The sequence below is a fragment of the Delphinus delphis genome, chromosome 10 (genome assembly GCF_949987515.2).
Source record: "Delphinus delphis chromosome 10, mDelDel1.2, whole genome shotgun sequence".
Lineage (NCBI taxonomy): Eukaryota > Metazoa > Chordata > Mammalia > Artiodactyla > Delphinidae > Delphinus > Delphinus delphis.
In genome coordinates this window covers 52882336-52901219 of record NC_082692.2, presented here as the reverse complement: position 1 = coordinate 52901219, position 18884 = coordinate 52882336, and the positions used below count along the sequence as shown (strand labels likewise).

The 18884-nt window shown below is 34.6% G+C and overlaps 1 protein-coding gene across 13 annotated transcripts in view; it reads left to right on the top strand.

The window, feature by feature from the left end:
- CLASP2 (cytoplasmic linker associated protein 2) overlaps positions 1-18884 on the top strand; it is a 177766-nt gene that overhangs the window by 44133 nt on the left and 114749 nt on the right. For 9 of the 13 annotated variants that reach the window (XM_060022121.1, XM_060022119.1, XM_060022118.1 and 6 more), the window contains exon 8: positions 9145-9291. In XM_060022121.1, the coding sequence (XP_059878104.1) occupies positions 9145-9291 (147 nt within the window). Of the gene's footprint in view, positions 1-8472; positions 8760-9144; positions 9292-18884 lie in introns of those variants that run through there. The other 4 variants (XM_060022125.1, XM_060022124.1, XM_060022123.1 and 1 more) reach the window with 2 other exon arrangements.

The window sequence follows — 18884 nt, the reverse complement described above, 5'->3', positions numbered from 1 at the left end:
AAAGCCTTCCATCCTTTTAATTTGCATCTTATAAGAAATTGTGCTATCTTTAGGTGCTGATTTCACGTACTCTCTGCCTTGCTTCATTTTCTTTGCTCTTATGATGTTGCTTATCATTTTTTTGTGTTCCATTGAGGGTTCTGGGCAAGAGAGTAAACACACTTTCAAGTGTTCTGGGCAAGTGTTCAAATTACCATACATTTTTAAGGAAAAACTTCAAACATACCCCAAAATAGAGAATATATTATGACAGACCTTCCTTACCACCCATTATCCAGCTTCAAGAAATTATCAATACATAGCCAATCTTTATTCATCTGTATCCCTACCTATCTGCCCGAGCCCTACTATCCTGCTGGAGTGGGATGTGTTTGTGTGTACATACGCACATGCACTCCTACTCATATATAAAATAAAGTAAAACATCTTTTTAAGAGACACTTACAGTACCATTTTCACATCTAAAAAAATTAACCCATAGTATCAAATGTTCAGTGTTCACATTTCCTCGATTGTTTCATAAATATCTTTTGACAGTGAATTAGGATTCAAACAAGGCTTACCATTGCAGTTAGTTGATATATCTCTTAACCCTCTGTTCATCTCTTTTTTCTCCACTTGCCATTTATTTGTTGAAGAAAAAAACATTTGAGAGTTGCCAGCATATATAGAAGATATTTAAAACTGTTGAGAATGGATGAAGCCATTTAGAAAGTGTGTTTAGAGAGAAGGAGGATGTTCAACATTTAGTGGTTGAGTAAAGGAGGAAGATACTGAGCTACAGGGACTTGTGAGGTCAGAGGAAAGCCAAGGAGAGTATCCTATTGTAAAAGCAGAGTGGAGAGTGGACAACTAAAATGTTTTTGAGTTTTCCGAGACACGTATGGTACAATAGCTTACAGGGATTATTGTTTCCTAGTCTCAGTTGCTAATTTAGCTATGACCATGGTCATTGCTGGATATGTGAGTGTATAAAACAGTTTAGAAATCCAAAGCCCTTTTACTCAATTGTTTTAATTAGAATAAGGAAGGATATAGCTTCAAGTGAAAAGCAGAACTTTGGTATAAGAAACTACTTAATATGAAAGAGTATATTTTTTGCATGAAAATCTGTGACATGGGTTCTTACTGAACTGGTTGGTTCACTGAAGAAAATACCAAATGAATTCTCTTTTTCTTGAGAAATGGTATAAAGTTTTGGCTTGCTCTTTTGTTTGCCATGTAAGATGGAGCAGTTTTTCATATTTTGTATGAATTCAGAAGCAGAAATTTCAGGTTTTCACATACATGTACCCATAAAAGTGAAGTGGAATGTTTAAATATATGGCTTTCATTTGAAGGGAAAAAGAAAAAAGGTAAGGGACTTGATTATGGTAATATGAATTTACTATTTTATATAGGAAACCGTGGGGACCAGTTGTGTTTTGGAATTCAGAATATGTCAGATTTTAGAAAACTAATATGGCCATACACCATATATTATATAACAACTCCAGCTGGGTCTGAGGCTATACCTTGTAATCAAACATATTAATATTTTTGCAGTTAAATGTATACAAATTCACAATGAGTAAAATACACATAATAAATAGTCTCTTGTCAGTTCACATCATGTTTTGCTATAAACTGAGTTCAAATCAGTTCAGATTTTGCCACCAAATGAATTTAAAAAGACAAAACAAGTAAAGGTGGACTTTAAGAGCTTTTTGGCTTTCAGGTATATAGGTATGGGATTGTGGGCCTGTAATAGCTCAGTGTTTGCTGAGGGCAGTTTCCAAGTGTTATATGAAGGGAACAAAAGGTAAAGCCTTATACTACTTGGGCTTCTTTTTTTTCCCCCCCCTCAATTTTTGCCTGTCCCTCCCCCCCCTTTTCTTATCCCCTTCCTCCTTTCTCTTACTCCATTTCTTCATCCTCTATTTCCATCTCTTCCTTCTCCTCCTCCTTTATTTCTGCCTCTTCCTTCCATCACCATCTCTTCTTCCCAGTCTTATCCTCCTCCTCCATCTTCATCTCTTTCTCCTACTCTTATCAACTCCTCTCCTCCTTTTTCTCTCTTTCTCTTCCGTCATACACATAACCACTGCAGCCTGCTCACTTTATTAGTTTATGTCCTCTAGTACTTGTTAATATGTTCATCCTTTTCAGTTTCTGCACCAAACCATAGTATTGTCATTTTGAAACATTGGAGTGAGAAGAGAAGTGTCAACATAATCATGCTTTATAGGTTACTTTTTGTATTTGATCCTTTTTTTTTTTTTTTGGCACGCCACGTGGCATGTGGGATCTTAGTTCCCTGACCAGGGATCAAACCTGCACCTCCTGCATTGGAAGTCTGGAGTCTTAACCGCTGGACCGCCAGGGAAGTCCCTTGATCTTTTGTTTTTGTTTATTCAATTAATATTGAAGCACCTACTATAGGTATCCTGGGTGATTTTTTTTCTGATTTATCTTCTGGTTCACTAATGATCCCTTGAGCTGTGTCTAAAATCTACTGTTATGCCTGCCTACTGAATTTAAATTTCAGTTATTGTATTTTTATTTTTAGAAGTTCTGTTTGGTTGTTTTAAAAAAAAATCTATGTCACTTTGAAAATAACTTTCTTATCCCTGAGTTATTTTCAGCTTGCCTAGTAAAAGCTGCCAAGTACAGGTGTTTTATAGCCTGTGCTTAATAATTCTAAAATTTGAATTTGAAATTCTAGGACCTTGATAATTCTAGGATCTGTTCCTATTGTCTATTTCTTTTTGTTTATTCTTGCTCATGGTGTCTTGTTTCCTGTCATGCCAAGTGATCTTTGGAAAATTATTTGTGCAAATAATGTGAGGCCAGAGAATTTCTTCCAGGAAAAGTTTGCATTTGCTTTTGCTATTGCTTGGGAGTACTACCAGTGTGAGCCTACTGAGTTTTTTTTTTTTTTTTTTTTTTTTTTTTTTTTTTTTTTTGCGGTATGCGGGCCTCTCACCGCTGTGGCCTCTCCCGCTGCGGAGCAACAGGCTCCGGACGTGCAGGCCCAGCGGCCATGGCTCACGGGCGCAGCCGCTCCGCGGCATGTGGGATCCTCCCAGACCGGGGCACGAACCCTTGTCCCCTGCATCAGCAGGCGGACTCTCAACCACTGCACCACCAGGGAAGCCCTTTTTTTTTTTTTTAGACATCTTAATTGTAGTATAATTGCTTTACAATGGTGTGTTAGTTTCTGCTGTATAACAAAGTGAATCAGTTATACATATACATGTGTCCCCATATCTCTTCCCTCTTGCATCTCCCTCCCTCCAACCCTCTCTATCCCACCCCTCTAAGTGGTCACAAAGCACCGAGCTGATCTCCCTGTGCTATGCGGCTGCTTCCCACCAGCTATCTATTTTACGTTTGGTAGTGTATATATGTCCATGCCACTCACTCACTTTGTCCCAGCTTACCCTTTTCCCTCCCCATATCCTCAAGTCCATTCTCTAGTAGGTCTGTGTCTTTATTCCCGTCTTGCCCCTAGGTTCTTCATGACCATTTTTTTAGATTCCATATATATTTGTTAGCATACGGTATTTGTCTTTCTCTTTCTGACTTACTTCACTCTGTATGACAGACTCTAGGTCCATCCATCTCATTACAAATAGCTCAATTTCGTTTCTTTTTATGGCTGAGTAATATTCCATTGTATATATGTGCCACATCTTCTTTATCCATTCATCTGTTGATGGACACTTAGGTTGCTTCCATGTCCTGGCTATTGAGAGCTGCAATGAACATTGTGGTACATGACTCTTTGAATTACGGTTTTCTCAGGGTATATGCCCAGCAGTGGGATTGCTGGGTCGTATGGTAGTTCTATTTTTAGTTTTTTAAGGAACTCCATTCTGTTCTCCATAGTGGCTGTATCAATTTACATTCTCACCAACAGTGCAAGAGGGTTCCCTTTTCTTCACACCCTCTCCAGCATTTATTGTTTGTAGATTTTTTGATGATGGCCATTCTGACCGGTGTGAGGTGTTACCTCATTGTAGTTTTGATTTGCATTTCTCTAATGATTAGTGATGTTGAGCATCTTTTCATGTGTTTTTTGGCAATCTGTATATCTTCTTTGGGGAAATGTCTATTTAGGTCCAGGTTTTTAAGAAGACTTTTGTAAATGTACATTTTATCCAGTGTTTATAGTTGTTTGTCTTTGGTGTTTCATTTCAAATAACCTAGTAACACTTTTATTGGAGACAGAATGTCTCTGTACTATGAAAAATGCATTCTGAGTGCTGTTCTACATGTTGGAGATATGGTAGTCTGCAAAATAGACCAAAGTTCTCACTCTAATAGATAATGCATTTCCTTGGGAGGAGGCAGGTAATGAAATAAGTAAAATATGTAAATGGTAAGTGCTAGAGAGAGAAATAAAGCAGGGAGGTAGGGATAGATCAGTAGCATCAGGATGGTGGAAAGTTTATAATCTTAGTATCCAGAGCGGACCTAATTGAGAAAATGATAGATGAATAAACACATGAAGGAGGTGAGTAAGCAGTGTGGCTATGGAGGGGAGGAGCATTCTTGGCAGACAGGTGCAGAGCCCCTGATATGAGTCACAGCAAGAAGACTGATGGGACTGGTTGGAGAGAAAGGTGGAGAGTGAATAGGAGATGATGTTAGAGAGACCTACATGGTATCTAAGGTCTCACAGATCTTGGAGTCCTGGTAGGCCTTTTTATGGAGTCATAGGAGGATTTTGAGCAGCAGTGTGATGTAACTTTGTTCAACTCAGGACATTATGTTGAGAATAAACTCTAGGGGGACAGAGGTGGGGAGCAGGAGGAAGAGTTAGCTATGACAGTTATCCCAGGATTGTTCTAGGTACTGGTGTTACAGTATAAACAAGACAAAGTTCCTGCTGACTTCCAGTCCACGTTGTAGTTCACTCAGAAGAAACTATTATTTCAGGAAGTGGTAGGTGCTATGAAGAAATATAGGATTTGTTCTGATATTTTATAATTATTAAGAAAATCTTTTTAAGCCTGTAATATTTATAACCTAAATATAAACTAAACTACAGAACATTTTAAATTTGGGGGCTTGTGATAATGAATTAGTTTTATGAACTCTTTTATTTTTTTTTTAATTTATATTTAGTTTTGGCTGTGTTGGGTCTTCGTTGCTGCATGCAAGCTTCCTCTAGTTGGGACGAGTGGGGGCTACTCTTCATCGCAGTGCACGGGCTTCTCATTGCGGTGGCTTCTCTTGTTTGCGGAGCACGGGCTCTAGGCGCGTGGGCTTCAGTAGTTGTGGCTCGTGGGCTCTAGAGCTCAGTCTCAGTAGTTGTGATGCACAGGTTTAGTAGCTCCACGGCATGTGGAATCTTCCCAGAGCAGGGCTAAAACCTGTGTCCCCTGCATTGGTAGGCGGATTCTTAACCACTGCGCCACCAAGGAAGCCCCTAATTTTATGAATTCTTTTATCTAGCTTATGGTCAAGAAAGGTATAACCTTATGGGAAGTGGGTAAAAATCTATTTCCGTCTGTATTTGTAGATTTGTCTGTTTTTCCTTTTAGTTCTTCTTTTTGCTTTATATATTTGAAGACGAGTTATGGGTGCGTAAAAATGTAGAGTTAATTTTTTTCCCCCTATTGGATTGGGCTCCTAAATCATTATTAAAAAGTCTCTCTTTATCTCTAGTAATGCTTCTTCAAGGTACTTTGTTTGAAATTAGTATACCTATGGCAACTTTCTTTTAGTTGGTGTTTGCCATGGTCTGTCTCTCTCATCATTTTACTTTTTAAATTTTATGTGATCCTTGTATGTAAAGTATATCTCATTTAAGCAACCTGTTTTTAAAAATTCAGTCTTGGTCTTTTACTTGGAATATTTAGTTCATTTACTTTTAAGGCACTTACTGATGTATTTGATTTTATTTTTGCCACTTTATCTTTTATTTCTTTTTTTTTTTTCTTAACCTGAGTTTTGGCACCTCAGGTTAAGTTTTTTATTTATTTATTTATTTTTAATTTTGGCTGTGTTGGGTCTTCGTTTCTGTGCGAGGGCTTTCTCTAGTTGCGGCAAGGGGGGCCACTCTTCATCGCGGTGTGCAGTCTCTCTTGTTGCGGAGCTCAGGCTCCAGACGTGCAGGCTCAGTAGTTGTGGCTCACGGGCCTGGTTGCTCCGTGGCATGTGGGATCCTCCCAGACCAGGGCTCGAACCCGTGTCCCCTTCATTGGCAGGCAGATTCTCAACCACTGTGCCACCAGGGAAGCCCTTTATTTCTATTTTTATCCACTTCTTTTATCTTTCTGTCTCTTTCTGAATCTTTTCAATTAATCCAATCCTTTTTATTATTTTATTTTTCTTCTAGTTGTTTATTTATGTATATATTTACTCTTACTTTAGTGGTTTGGCAAACTGTTGCTTGCAGGCCAAATCCAGCTGCCCTTCTGTTTTTGTACATAAAATTTTATTGAAACACAGCCACACCCATTTGTTTACATGTCGTGGTATCATTGCTTTAACACTACAGTAGCATAATTGAGTAGTTGTGCAGAGAGACTACATATATGTATGGTTTGCATAGCCTAAAATATTTACTATATGGCCCTTTATAGAAAAAGTTGGTGTATTCCTACCGTAGGGCTATGGCTCTGAAAATTGAGCATGCATCATAATCACTAGGAGGACTTGTTAATACACAGATTGCAGGGTCCCCATCTCCAGAATTTCTGATTCAGTAGATTTGAGTTGGGGCCTGATAATTTGCATTTCTAACAAATTGCCAGATGATGATCTGGGACCACATTTTGAGTACCACTGCCCTAGAAGTTACAATACGCATCTTTGACTTTATACAGCCTAAAATAAATTACTGTGTTTACTACTTCCATATTAATACTAAAAGCCTTAGAACCCTTTAACTTTGTTTGCTTACCTCTTTGGAGCACTATTTTATAATAATCTCAGACTGGCCACAGCTCATATGTCCATCAACAGTAGAATGGATATTAATAACTTGTGGCACATTCATGCACTATAAAACTATAAGCAATGAAAATGCATCTTCCAAATATTATATTGAGTGAAAAGTAGCTAGGTACTAGAGTACCTATTATATGATTCCTTTTATATAAAGATCAAAAATGGGCAAAACCGACTGTGGTGTTACAAGTCAAGACTAGTTAGCTTTGGTAGGAAATAGTGACTTTTGCGGGGGTCAGTGAGGGTGCTTACAGGATGCTGATAGTGATCTGTTGGTCTGGAGACTGGTTACACTGGCATATTCCTTTTGTGAAAATTAATTGAGCTGCGTACTTTAATTTATATACTTTTCTCTACCTTGTTTTGATAAAAAGGTAAAAATTAATTTCCTAAGAGTTTAAGAATGTTGAGTTATTTTTAAGCAGTAGAGATATTTACTCATTTTAATTCTTGTGTGTGTGTGTGGGAACAGAGAACACTGTTTCCATGGGAACTTCTGGCTACTCAAGTTTTAGTACCTCTCTCTCTCTGTAGATTTGTGTATATACTCTGTCCCTCTTAGCTACATTTTTTTGTTTCAATATGGTAGTGGCAAATAAAAGCTTATTTGGGATTGTATTAGTTTTTTTAACAGAGCAGTCTCTATAGAGCATAGGTTTTAATTGATCCAAACTGGCTCCCCAATAGCATTATGCCAAAAAATATATATATATATATATTTTTTTTTAACTAGAAGATACTTTTTTCCTACAAGTTGTGCTATTTAAGAAAAACACTTGCTGAAATGGAATGTGGTTTATGGGTGTCTACTGAATAGTAAATTTAATGGGTATCTATTTGATTCTTTTTTCCAATAAATAAAACAGTCTTACTTGTCTGGTATATATATTTTAAAATATATTCAATAGTTGGACTTGCAGTCCTTTGTAGGGATGATTTTATTCTGCTGGATTTGGGTGTTTGCATAGGTAAGGGATGCAGACTGAAAGGAAGAGATTCTGGCACGTTGTTGTGAAGCCTGTTGTAAAGCTCCTTCTCTGCCTCGCCCATCTTGTTTGTCGTGGTTGGTTTGTGCAGGGTCCTAGAGAAAACCATCTTCTTGGACGAGTAAAATGCATACATCTTGTGATTTGGAGGGTGGGGTGGGGGTGGGTGGGTTCATTTTATATAAGGAGATTATACTTGTGTGGTTATTCATAAATATTCCAAAAGGAGCTTTGTAGAGTATTTTAGAATCATTTATGAGAACAAATTGTTCAGTTTGGTTTCTGTGGCCTAAATAAACAGCAAATTGTAAGATTACATAGTTAATTATGCCAGTAATGAGCACTGTGATACTCCGTATTTTTACTGATGCAATAATAAGCACTCCAGCAGATTGAATATTGCAGAAAACATTTTCTATTTGTATAAATTTTCATGTGAATTAAATAGGAGAAAACAAATGTAGGTTTATAAACCTTTAGTATTGAATGCCCTTGAAATTTTGATATAGACTAAGGATTGCAACTACATGGAGGATTTTTTAAAAGACATGGAGAATTTTTACCTTTCATCTGGCAGTAGCTGCCATAAGATGATGTCACCTTGTAGCTGATTGGCTGTTACAGCACCTAGGGCAGGGAAGAGAAAGAAAAATGCCGGCACAAACCTCAGTGGTGGTTCTGTGGTTGTTGCTGTCTGTTTTTGATAGAATCTTTGATTAGTATCAAATCTATTGTATTTGGCCATGTGAACTATTCAGAGCATCCTAGGGTGAGGAAAATTAAGAGCTTTCAGAGGAATGAGGCGACTGATTTGCAAACGGATCTGTGATTGTAAGTTGCAGAATCTGGGTATAAGGAATAAGGCAGGGTGTGCTGGAAGATGCAGTATGGGAGGAGCTGGCGGAAAATGCTTATATGAGTAGCAGAGAAACGAAAAATGCTTTTTACTGTTCTTAGAGTTAATGTATTCGGTTTTATGTTTTGACTTAATATATATAGGTAGGAAATATAATATTGCAGACTGATTTTAAATTATACTGGGTTATTTTATATAGTGTTAGTCAATATATAAATGCTTATTCAAAGGAGCTTTATTTTATATTATATATCATAGAAATTAATGGCTTTATATATAGCTTTATTTGATTTTGAGTCTTATGGAAAATTGAGCAAAGCTTAGTTCTCTTAAAATACATTTTTCTAATGATTTGTGCAGATAAAAGCTTTGATGATGAAGAATCAGTGGATGGAAATAGGCCATCATCAGCTGCTTCAGCCTTCAAGGTTCCTGCACCTAAAACATCCGGAAATCCTGTCAACAGTGCAAGGAAGCCTGGTTCAGCAGGTGGCCCTAAGGTTGGAGGTAATGTAAATCCATTTCAAATCTGATGTGCATGCCTCATGCCCTTGATATGGCCACACATACTTAGAACTTTAGAGGCATATGTTTATTCATGACTGCAGCAGGATTGCAGGTCTGGAGAGTCTGTTGCAACACACAGAAGAATGTGCTGCCTTTTTGAAAATGTTTAAAATATTGTATTTTGATATTTCCTGTCAGAACATATATGAGTTTGTGTTTTCTTGAGAGTATTTATTTTTCAGAAGCCATGAAAAGATATTTAAGGGAATTTTTTGGGTTTGGGTTTTGTTTTGTTTTTTGTTTTTAAGGTGAAAGGTTTTACAGAATTTGGCTATTTTCAGATGCTTTAGTTGTTAAAGAAATATTGATATATGTAATGTTATATATTCATCTAGGGCATGAGTCTTAAATACTCTAACATTGGAAAAATGTTTGAAGATACTGGGTATTGAATAGTTTGTCACAATAGGAAATGGGTGGTGGTCAAGTAAAATTGCCTCAAAAATATTTTCTGGATTAGATAATAATAAATAGGAAAAAACAGGTTTTATGCAGTTATACAGAAAATAGTACATTCTTTGATCATTTTAAAACTATTTCTAGCATATTGTCTAATCTTTGAATTTTTAATGAGTATTTTTTCGTATACTAATTAGAAAGTTGTGAGTCCTTTTCAGGTGCTAGTTTTGCCAAGTTTTTATGGTAAAATGAATCCTATAAGAGAAAGGGTAAATATTTAATACTAACAAGACAGTAGTTCCTTTCTTTCTCTTTTTTGTTAATAAATTTGTGTGTTAGTTATAATTTGGGAAAACAGATTTTTCCTTGTTTATGATAGCTGGTGGGAAAGTCATGGTCTTCAGGATTTTGTTTTTTCTCTGTCTGTAGTTCTTTTAGTAAAAGCAAAAAGGAAAGAAAAATAAACTATATTTTGACCAGGTTCTCTAAGTTGTGTGCTCTTGATCTTTTTATACAACCAAACGTTATTTTCTATGTTATATGATATTCTAAATATAGGAAAACTATTATAAATATTTCATCTTAAATATCTTTAACTAATATGTCATGTAACCAACAAGAAAGATGGTATGGTATAGGTATACACACACACATATTTGCATGCATATAAATAAATAGATAAATAAAATACTGTTTAATAGAAATGTCTTATTGATTTCTCTGGATATTTCGGGTAATTTATACTTTAGTATTTTAATTATTTTATTTTTGTTTTGCAATTATAGGAGTGTATTCTCATTCAGATGTTAGTTATTATATCCTATTACATGATGTCTATTATGCATTCTTACTTATTTCTGGTAAAAAGTAAATGACATTCTTTGCTTTCTTACTTTTGTAACAAATGACTACCTTCACTTACTACAAGGAATATTTTTTTATTTTGAGATATAGGTTTCCAATCTATGATACTATGATAATTATTTTATGAAATTGTCTTATTTGACTTAAAATGGATTAATATTTGAAATTCATGGTGAAAATATTTAACATTTTTGTGAATCTGAGCCAGTAGTTTATAATTAGCTCTGATTTTCATGTTTTACTTTCTTTTCTTAGATGAAAATTGAAGATTGTAGTTTACCTACCAAAGGTCACTTAATTCTGATGTTAATCAAATTGATAAAATCAGATTTCTTTTTAAAGAAACAGTAGACTTTCTTAATGCCATTCCCCCCTTCTCTGATTTGTAGTCCTACCAGATATGAGAATGTAGGTAGCTTTCATGATTGTAGTCATTAATCACTCATACAGATTATATTATCCATCCTGGCAGTGGCCCTTTTGATAAAAATAAGGGAGAGACCTTCGTTCTTTTTTCATTCTCCTCTTCCTCCACTTCTTCCTCCTCAGTCTTTTGGCAGTTGCGTATTCATTCTGCAATTTTTAGTTTATTTCTTTTGTTTGCCATAGCTCATTTAGGTTCATTCATTACCCATTTTTGTAAGAAAAAAGCTATTAGAGGATACTGATATTGCTTCAGAAATTGTTATTCTTGGCTATCAGCCCTTCTTTGAAAATTTAACTTTAGATCTTTTTGTTCTTGGCAGAAGCTTATTGATTTTTAAATCAGTTGTAGAATGTTTTCTTAGAGTTGTAGAATCTTTGAGTTAGAAGGGACCTTGGGAGTCATATAGTTAAATTTACTATTCAAGTATAGCAATCCCTTTCAAAATATTCTGATAGATGATTATTCAGCATCTGATGAAATATGTGCTCATGGATTAAAATTTGGGACAAAAACCATCTGCAGTACCACTACGTATAGACATAATCAACTGATAAATTATGATGTACTTTGTTCCAGTTATTTTTATAATAACTTTTCTAACTATTTTTACACATAGAAATATTTTCTCAGGAGGAGGACAGAATTGGCACCCTTCCTTTTGTAGTTTTGTATACCTTTTGTCTCATTAATATTTTACCCTGATCATTTCCTCATTGGTCTAAAATTATTAATTTAAAACTATTCATGGTTAGTATTCATATCTAGGCTGCTTTCCTGTTTTCTGCAGTTATAAACGGTGCCATCATTCTTTTAAGTATATATTTTATTAGCATATCTCCAATCATTTCCTTGGAATAAATTTTTAAAGTTTACTTAATCAAAAGTTACAGAGATTTCTTGTGTTCTTTCAGTTTGGCGTAGTATCCTCCAGAAAAGTTATAAGCCATTTCAATTCTGGATAAATTTAATTATTTTTTTATATTGCATTAAAATCTGCCTCCTTGTAACTTAGGCAGGGAAGATGAATTATCTGTTAACATAATACTTTCAAATTCTTGAAGGTTGTCCTGTCTCTCTTTATATAACTATTGTGTTTTCTAGACTGTACAGTTTCTTTCTCATAACTTTACATGGAATAATGGTGATTTAGTCCAGGCATTTTATTTGCTACTCCTTGGTATATAATAAACAGGTATGATTAGTTCCTAATTAAAGGAGTATGGTAGACAGAGGTATACAATAGTGGTATAAGCCAGTCACAGTCCACTGAGTTTAACAAATTTCTTTTCAGAAGGATTACCAAAATAATAAAGTGAGCTTCTTTGGAATCCTGATTGAATCTGCTCTGAAGTTCTGGAGTTTAATTTACTTCACTTCTCCCAGAGATATATGTCAAGATTAAAGAGATGTATGCTATTTTTAGCAAAGTATCCTAGCCAGTTAAAGCCAGTAGGACCTGTGTTTAATCTTTACTGTGTGTTAGTTTTGTTTTGTTCTTTGCCTCGGTGTGCCAACCTTTTCTACTCATATTGTAATTGTGGGGCTTTTAAACCAAGGAGAATTAAAAAAGAAAAGGTTATGGGTTGCTCCCATAACCTTTTCCAAATATATCATGGCTATAAAAATCCATATTATGTGGATGTCAAAAGTGTTACCTTTGTGCTTTGCTAATTAGAATAAGGATAAATTGAATTCCCTTAAATAGTCCATTTTCTGAATAACATTTGTGGCTTCATAATAGGAATTTAGATAAACATATTTTCCCTCCTTTTGGCTTTATGGCTTTAATACAATTGCTGATTATACCAGATTATTTGTAATACTTACATCTCTATAGTATTTTAGGTAATAGTTTTTTAAAATTGGGGGATGTTTTTACTTATGTTCTCTCATTTAAACCTCAGAACTCTTTGAGTTAGATACTTTATCTCAGTTTTACTGATGAGCAAACTAAAGTTCAGAGAATTTAAGCAACTTGAACAGGTCATGCATCTAATAAGTAGATGAGGCACAAAAATCACGTTGCTATACTGCCACCAACACTAATCTCACTGGGTAAATAAGAACTCTTCTAGATCCTGAAGCTCTGAGGTTATAATCTACAGGAATGATCACTACTTTCAGGGTCCACAAATCAGTCATTTTAAACCTCAACTAGTATGATTCCCAGCAAAATAGAATATTTGGAAGTAAGCAAACTGGTAATTTTTTCATTATAAATGGAAATACTTTTTAGAGTTTTCTTTTTGAAATTGCCTTTTTAAAGCTTACTGAGTTATAATGTCCTTATTCCTGTACCAATTATTTTGGCTGCTATTCTTTTCTAAAAATAAAAATTGAATTAGATGATGATATAATTGTTTTTGTTTATCATTAGTACCAGATTCTGACGTTAGTGATTTGTCACTGAGGCTTGTATGTAATCATTGAAACACATCATTAACCAAATCATCAATTGTCAAAGTTCTGTTGTTCTCTCTCACTTGCCCATTCATTCAAGCAGACAGAGTATTTTCTCTCAATTGTTTCCATCTAATATCAAAGGCTACTTTGAAATGGCTTTAACTTTGAATTCTTACAATTGGTTAATTACTGTCTTTTCAAATTCAGTAGTACTTACTTGTCTTTAGGGTATTTTATATTAGTTTTACTTTATGTCTTACCTGAGGTTTTATTAAGAATGTCTAAATATCTGTTTTCCACAAATTATGCTAATCATTCCCATTTTTTCCTGTGATGCAAACAACAAAGATGTTTTTCCTTTTAAACAAATAAAGATCATGAAAATCAGTATGTATTTAATAAAACAAATCTCACAGAATTTGTTGTTTAATCTTGAAATCTAAGTTTTTAATTCGTAAACCTAAATTTCTTGTTTTTGAACTTATGTAAAACCAAATAACTTTTCTGTTTGTGTATTTTGTTTTGCTCATTTTCTTCCTCCTTTCTTCCCCTTAATGACAGGGAATGATACTAAACCCAAAAGATTTTAGCCTTGAAGGGATCTTAAAAGATGATCTGACCACAGTTCAGATGAAGAGACTAAGCCTCAGAAAGCTAAATGATGTATCCAAGATCAGTTAGTTATTAGCAGAGATGAAACAAGGGCCCAGTGTTTGGCCCACCGTCAAGGGCTTTTTGGATTATCTCTGGGTCATCTCCTCACTAATACCGCATATAATACATATTTCGTATTTTTATCCCATATAGCAAAACACTATTAATGACATTTGGAATTTAAGGATTGGCCAGTCACCATTCTGTCTTAAATTTCTGTGAATCCCATGTCATTCATCATAAGATGCCCTGGTGCTGTCTCTCTTAACTGTGGTTTTAAGGTAAATAAGATTTGAATAATTAACCAATAAGTTATTATAAATATAAATCAATAAACTGCCCAATGGCCTACTGTGTCTAAGAATATGTGTGTTTTGCTGTAGTTATTTTCTTTGTCCTCAGTTTTGTTTTACCTCTTGTGCAAGACTTAAAGTCAAAGAAATTTCATTGTGCAAGGTTTATTTTCTGAAGCATTCAGAATGTTTGAGAAGGGAGGAAATTAATATAAACAGCCAAATTATTGTGATTAAAATTAGTAGATATATTGAAGACCCAGTCTCTTCACAGATGAGTTATTGTCTTTATCTACATGTGTATGTAGAGCTTACTGTGTGCAAGGCTTCATGTTAGGCACTGAAGAGACCATAGGAATGCTCAAGAAAGAAAGCAGAAAAGAAATTGGAAAAGAAATTACAATATCTGTCCATGCTCATTATCCCACCAACCAGTGTTAGTGGTTTTTAGTGTTTTGGCCTTTCCATACTTCATTTGCCTATACTTTTTGACTGAGATTTAAGTGTTAGAAAATTATAGTGTCATATAGGTAGGCAAATTGATTTCAAGGTTTGCCTCAGAAAAGAGTGAAATATTAATATAGATCACACATGTGAGGGATTTTCCATTAGTTAGATTTGTTATACTTGATCCATATAAAGTAGAAGTTTGTAATAACTTACAATTCCAACTTATATTTATTACATTATATTACTGAATTGGTAAGAAGCATTATTTCTGTGACGGGCATGCTGTAAATTTAATTTTTTCCATTAACTTGGCATTTTTCTTTTTTAGAACCAATTTATGTGTTTCTTACTAATAAATTGAATGGCATAATTTGATTTTTTAAATATAAAATGTATACCCACTGTTAACAAGTCTAACATTAGAGAAATGTTTAGGAAAAAAAACTTTCATACCATCTTGCTTTTCTAATCTCATTGCCCAGTGTTATGTATGATATCCTTCCACATCTTACTCCATTTTTATTTGTGTAGGTATTTAGATTAGATTTTATTTTTGCCCCCATTAAACATACTAGTAAACACTTTGCAACTTGCTTTTTTTTCACAAAACATCCTTCTGTCCTTCAGCATCAAGAATGAGAGCTATCACATTCTTTTAATAGCTATACAGTGTTCCACATTATTGATGTACCATGATTTAATAAACTATTTCTCTGTCAGTGTCATTCAGGTTGTTCGCAACTTTATGCCATTACAAAGAATGCAGGTCTCCATGTACTTATGTATTTGGTCATTCTGGTGCTTCTGATCTGTAGAATAGACTCCTCTAAATGAGGTTGCTTGGTCAAGGTTGTGTGCGCTTTTAATTTTTTTTTTTAACATCTTTATTGGAGTATAATTGCTTTACAATGGTGTGTTAGTTTCTGCTTTATAACAGAGTGAATCATGTGCTTTTAATTTTAATAAAGACATTATTTTACCTTCTCCGGCCTTGAATATAACAGGTTCATTGTGATGGGTGAAAAATGGTACTTCTTTTTCTTAATCCTCATCCGTCTATCCAGCCAGCCAGCAGCTAGCAGATGTTTACTGGAAGCTTTTAGTATGCTGCTATTCTCGTAATCTCTGGGAAATATCAGTGAACAAGAACAAACACCCTGTCCTCCCAGAGTTTATATTCCAGTGAGATTCAGAATATTTAAATTCATTAATAGGGATTAGCATATCCTCTTGTGTGAGTTGTAATTTGTTATTATTTGCCCATTTTTTAATTGGGCTGTTTTGTCTTCTCAGTTTGTTACAGTTTTTAAAATATTAGGCCTTTTATGCTTTTATTAAAAGTTACAAATATTTCTTCAGTTCCTCCTTTGTCTATGGCATTTTTATGTCAAAATTAAAAAATTTTTGTTTTGGTAGGTAAAATATCTATCCTTTTTTTTTTTAACTTCCCAATTTCCTGTCTTGAATAAGAAGGACTATTGTCTAGTCCCCAAAGTTTATACAAATAGTCTAATTTATTCTAAAACATAAATTATTTTACATTTAGTTTGTTAAGTATATCTGGAATTTTTTTTTGTATAAAGTGACAGTATATTCATTTTAATTTCTTTTCTTCCTTATGTATGGGCAAGTTAATGTCGATGCAATTGGATAAAGCATTCTTTACTCCATTGAATTGAGATACTACTAACTGGATATATTTTGGTTACTGATGTTCCTGATGTTTATCTTTACTTATTCTAACTTTTTAGTGAGTGGTTTCCCAAACTTTTTATTATGAAAATTTTTAAGCATATAGAAAAGTTGGCATGCAGTAAACACTCATCACCTAGATTTAATAACTAGCATTTTGTCATATTTGTTTTAACCATCTCCATATAGATATATTCCCACACGTATTCTTTTTTTTTCCAAAACTCAACAGTTGGAAAGTAAATTGTAGACATCATGACATTTCAGCCATAAATATTTAATATACACCTCCTAAGACTTAAAGGTGTGCTTCATTATTACCATAATACAATTATCATATGCCAGAAAATTCCATAATATTATGTATAAAAAAATCCCTTCACCAATTTTTATACCATGACATTGACTTTTTTTTAAAAGAGTCTATGCTAGTTGTCTTTTAGATTGTCCCATGCTGTGGATTTGTCTGATTTCTTTGTGGTGATATTTAACTTGTTCCTTTAAGCCCTTTTATTTTCTGTAAGTTTATTCTAACTATATACCTCCTTTTAAGCACTTCCATTCTGTATTCAAATTTCCTCAAATGTCCTAAAAATATTTTTTAATAAGTGATTCTGTGGGGCCAGAAAGAAAAATTTACTGTTTGTTAGTTCAGGAATGCCCTCTTCTGTTGGTATAGTGAAATGCAACTTCTTTTCTAAATGATACATGGAAGGCTTTCTATTCAGTGCTTCTGATTCTGTGATACCATCTCATTTCAGTAGAACTGTTATCTTTTTCTTCCTTTCCTTTATCCGCCAAGCTTTGAAGGAATACCTCCACCTTCTAAGTGCTACTTACCTCTTGTTCCGAGGGGAACCATATTTGATGTCTTCGTACTCCACTGCCAAGATCCTCCTCTTCCATACAAATTCCTCGGATTTTTCTCTCCAGTGAGGACTCTGTAATTGACATTGCTGGTTTTGGTTGTTTATATTTCCCCATTTACCTGTAAATTGAAGTTTGAAGTGAGAACTTGTATTACAAGTATGTGCTGTGGACAGTTTTTCTTTTTGATCTCTGGTTTTTGGAGTATTTAGTAAAACATTTGATTTGAATTTGGATGACTACCATTTTCCCATGGGAATCAGAATGTCTACTGTAAGTTTTAAAATTGGGTAAGGAAATAACCTTTTTTTTTTTTAAACTAGATAATCCATTATCTCAGCATTTTGTTGAATTTTAGGCATTATTATTGAATTACTTTCCTTGTTGATCTGAATCACTTCTTTGTCGTGTATCAAATTTTTGTACATTTGTGGGTCTGTTTCGAAGTTTGTGTTTTGTTCATTTGATTAGTTGGCCTATCCCTGCACTAAAACCTGTCATCATTATCTTAGGTTTGTAAGTCTTCATTTCTGTTAGGGCAAGTACTTCCTCCCTTTTCTTATAAGGATTATCTCAACAGTTCTTGGCCCATTGCCCTTCCAAACTTTAGAATCAGCTTGACAACTTCCACAAGAAATCCTGTTGGAGGCTTGATTATGGCAGTACTTTGGGAAGACTGGACATCTTTATGATACTGAGTCTTCCTGTCCATGAACACAGAATATCTACCCATTTATTTTAGTGTTCTTTAATGTCTCATTAAAATTTATTCTTTTTTCCACCTCAAGGATTTTCACTTTTTTTGTTTTGTTTTTGTTTGTTTGGTTTGTTTTATTTCTAGATACCTCAGAATATTTTTATTTTATGTTAAAAAACGTAGTTTTTTTTTGGCTGCGTTGGGTCTTCACTGCTGTGTGCGGGCTTTCTCTAGTTGCGGCGAGAGGGGGCTACTCTTCGTTGCAGTGCGTGGGCTTCTCATTGCGGTGGCTTCTGTTGGTGCAGAGCATGGGCTCTGGAGTGCAGGCTCAGTAGTTGTGGCACAGGGGCTTAGTTGCTCCGCAGCATGTGGGATCTTCCCGGACCAGGGCTCAAACACATGTCCTCTGCATTGACAGGTGGATTCTTAACCACTGTGCCACCAGGGAAGTCCCAAGAAGCATAGTAATTTTTTTAATTGTAAAACTTCATTGAAAGAAATTTTAAAAGTCATAAATAAATGGACATACTGCATTCCTGGATAGGAAAACAGTGTTACAAAGATGTGAGTTCTCCCCAAATTCATCTATAGAGTCAACGCATTTTCTTTTTTTTTTTTTAAATTGAGGTATCGTTGACATGCAACGTTATATCAATTTCAGTTGTACAATATAATGATTCAATATTTTTATATATTGCAAAATGATCACCACAATAAGTCTAGTTAACATCCGTCACCATACACAGTTACAGAGCTTTTTTTCCCTTGTGATGAGAACTTTCGAGAT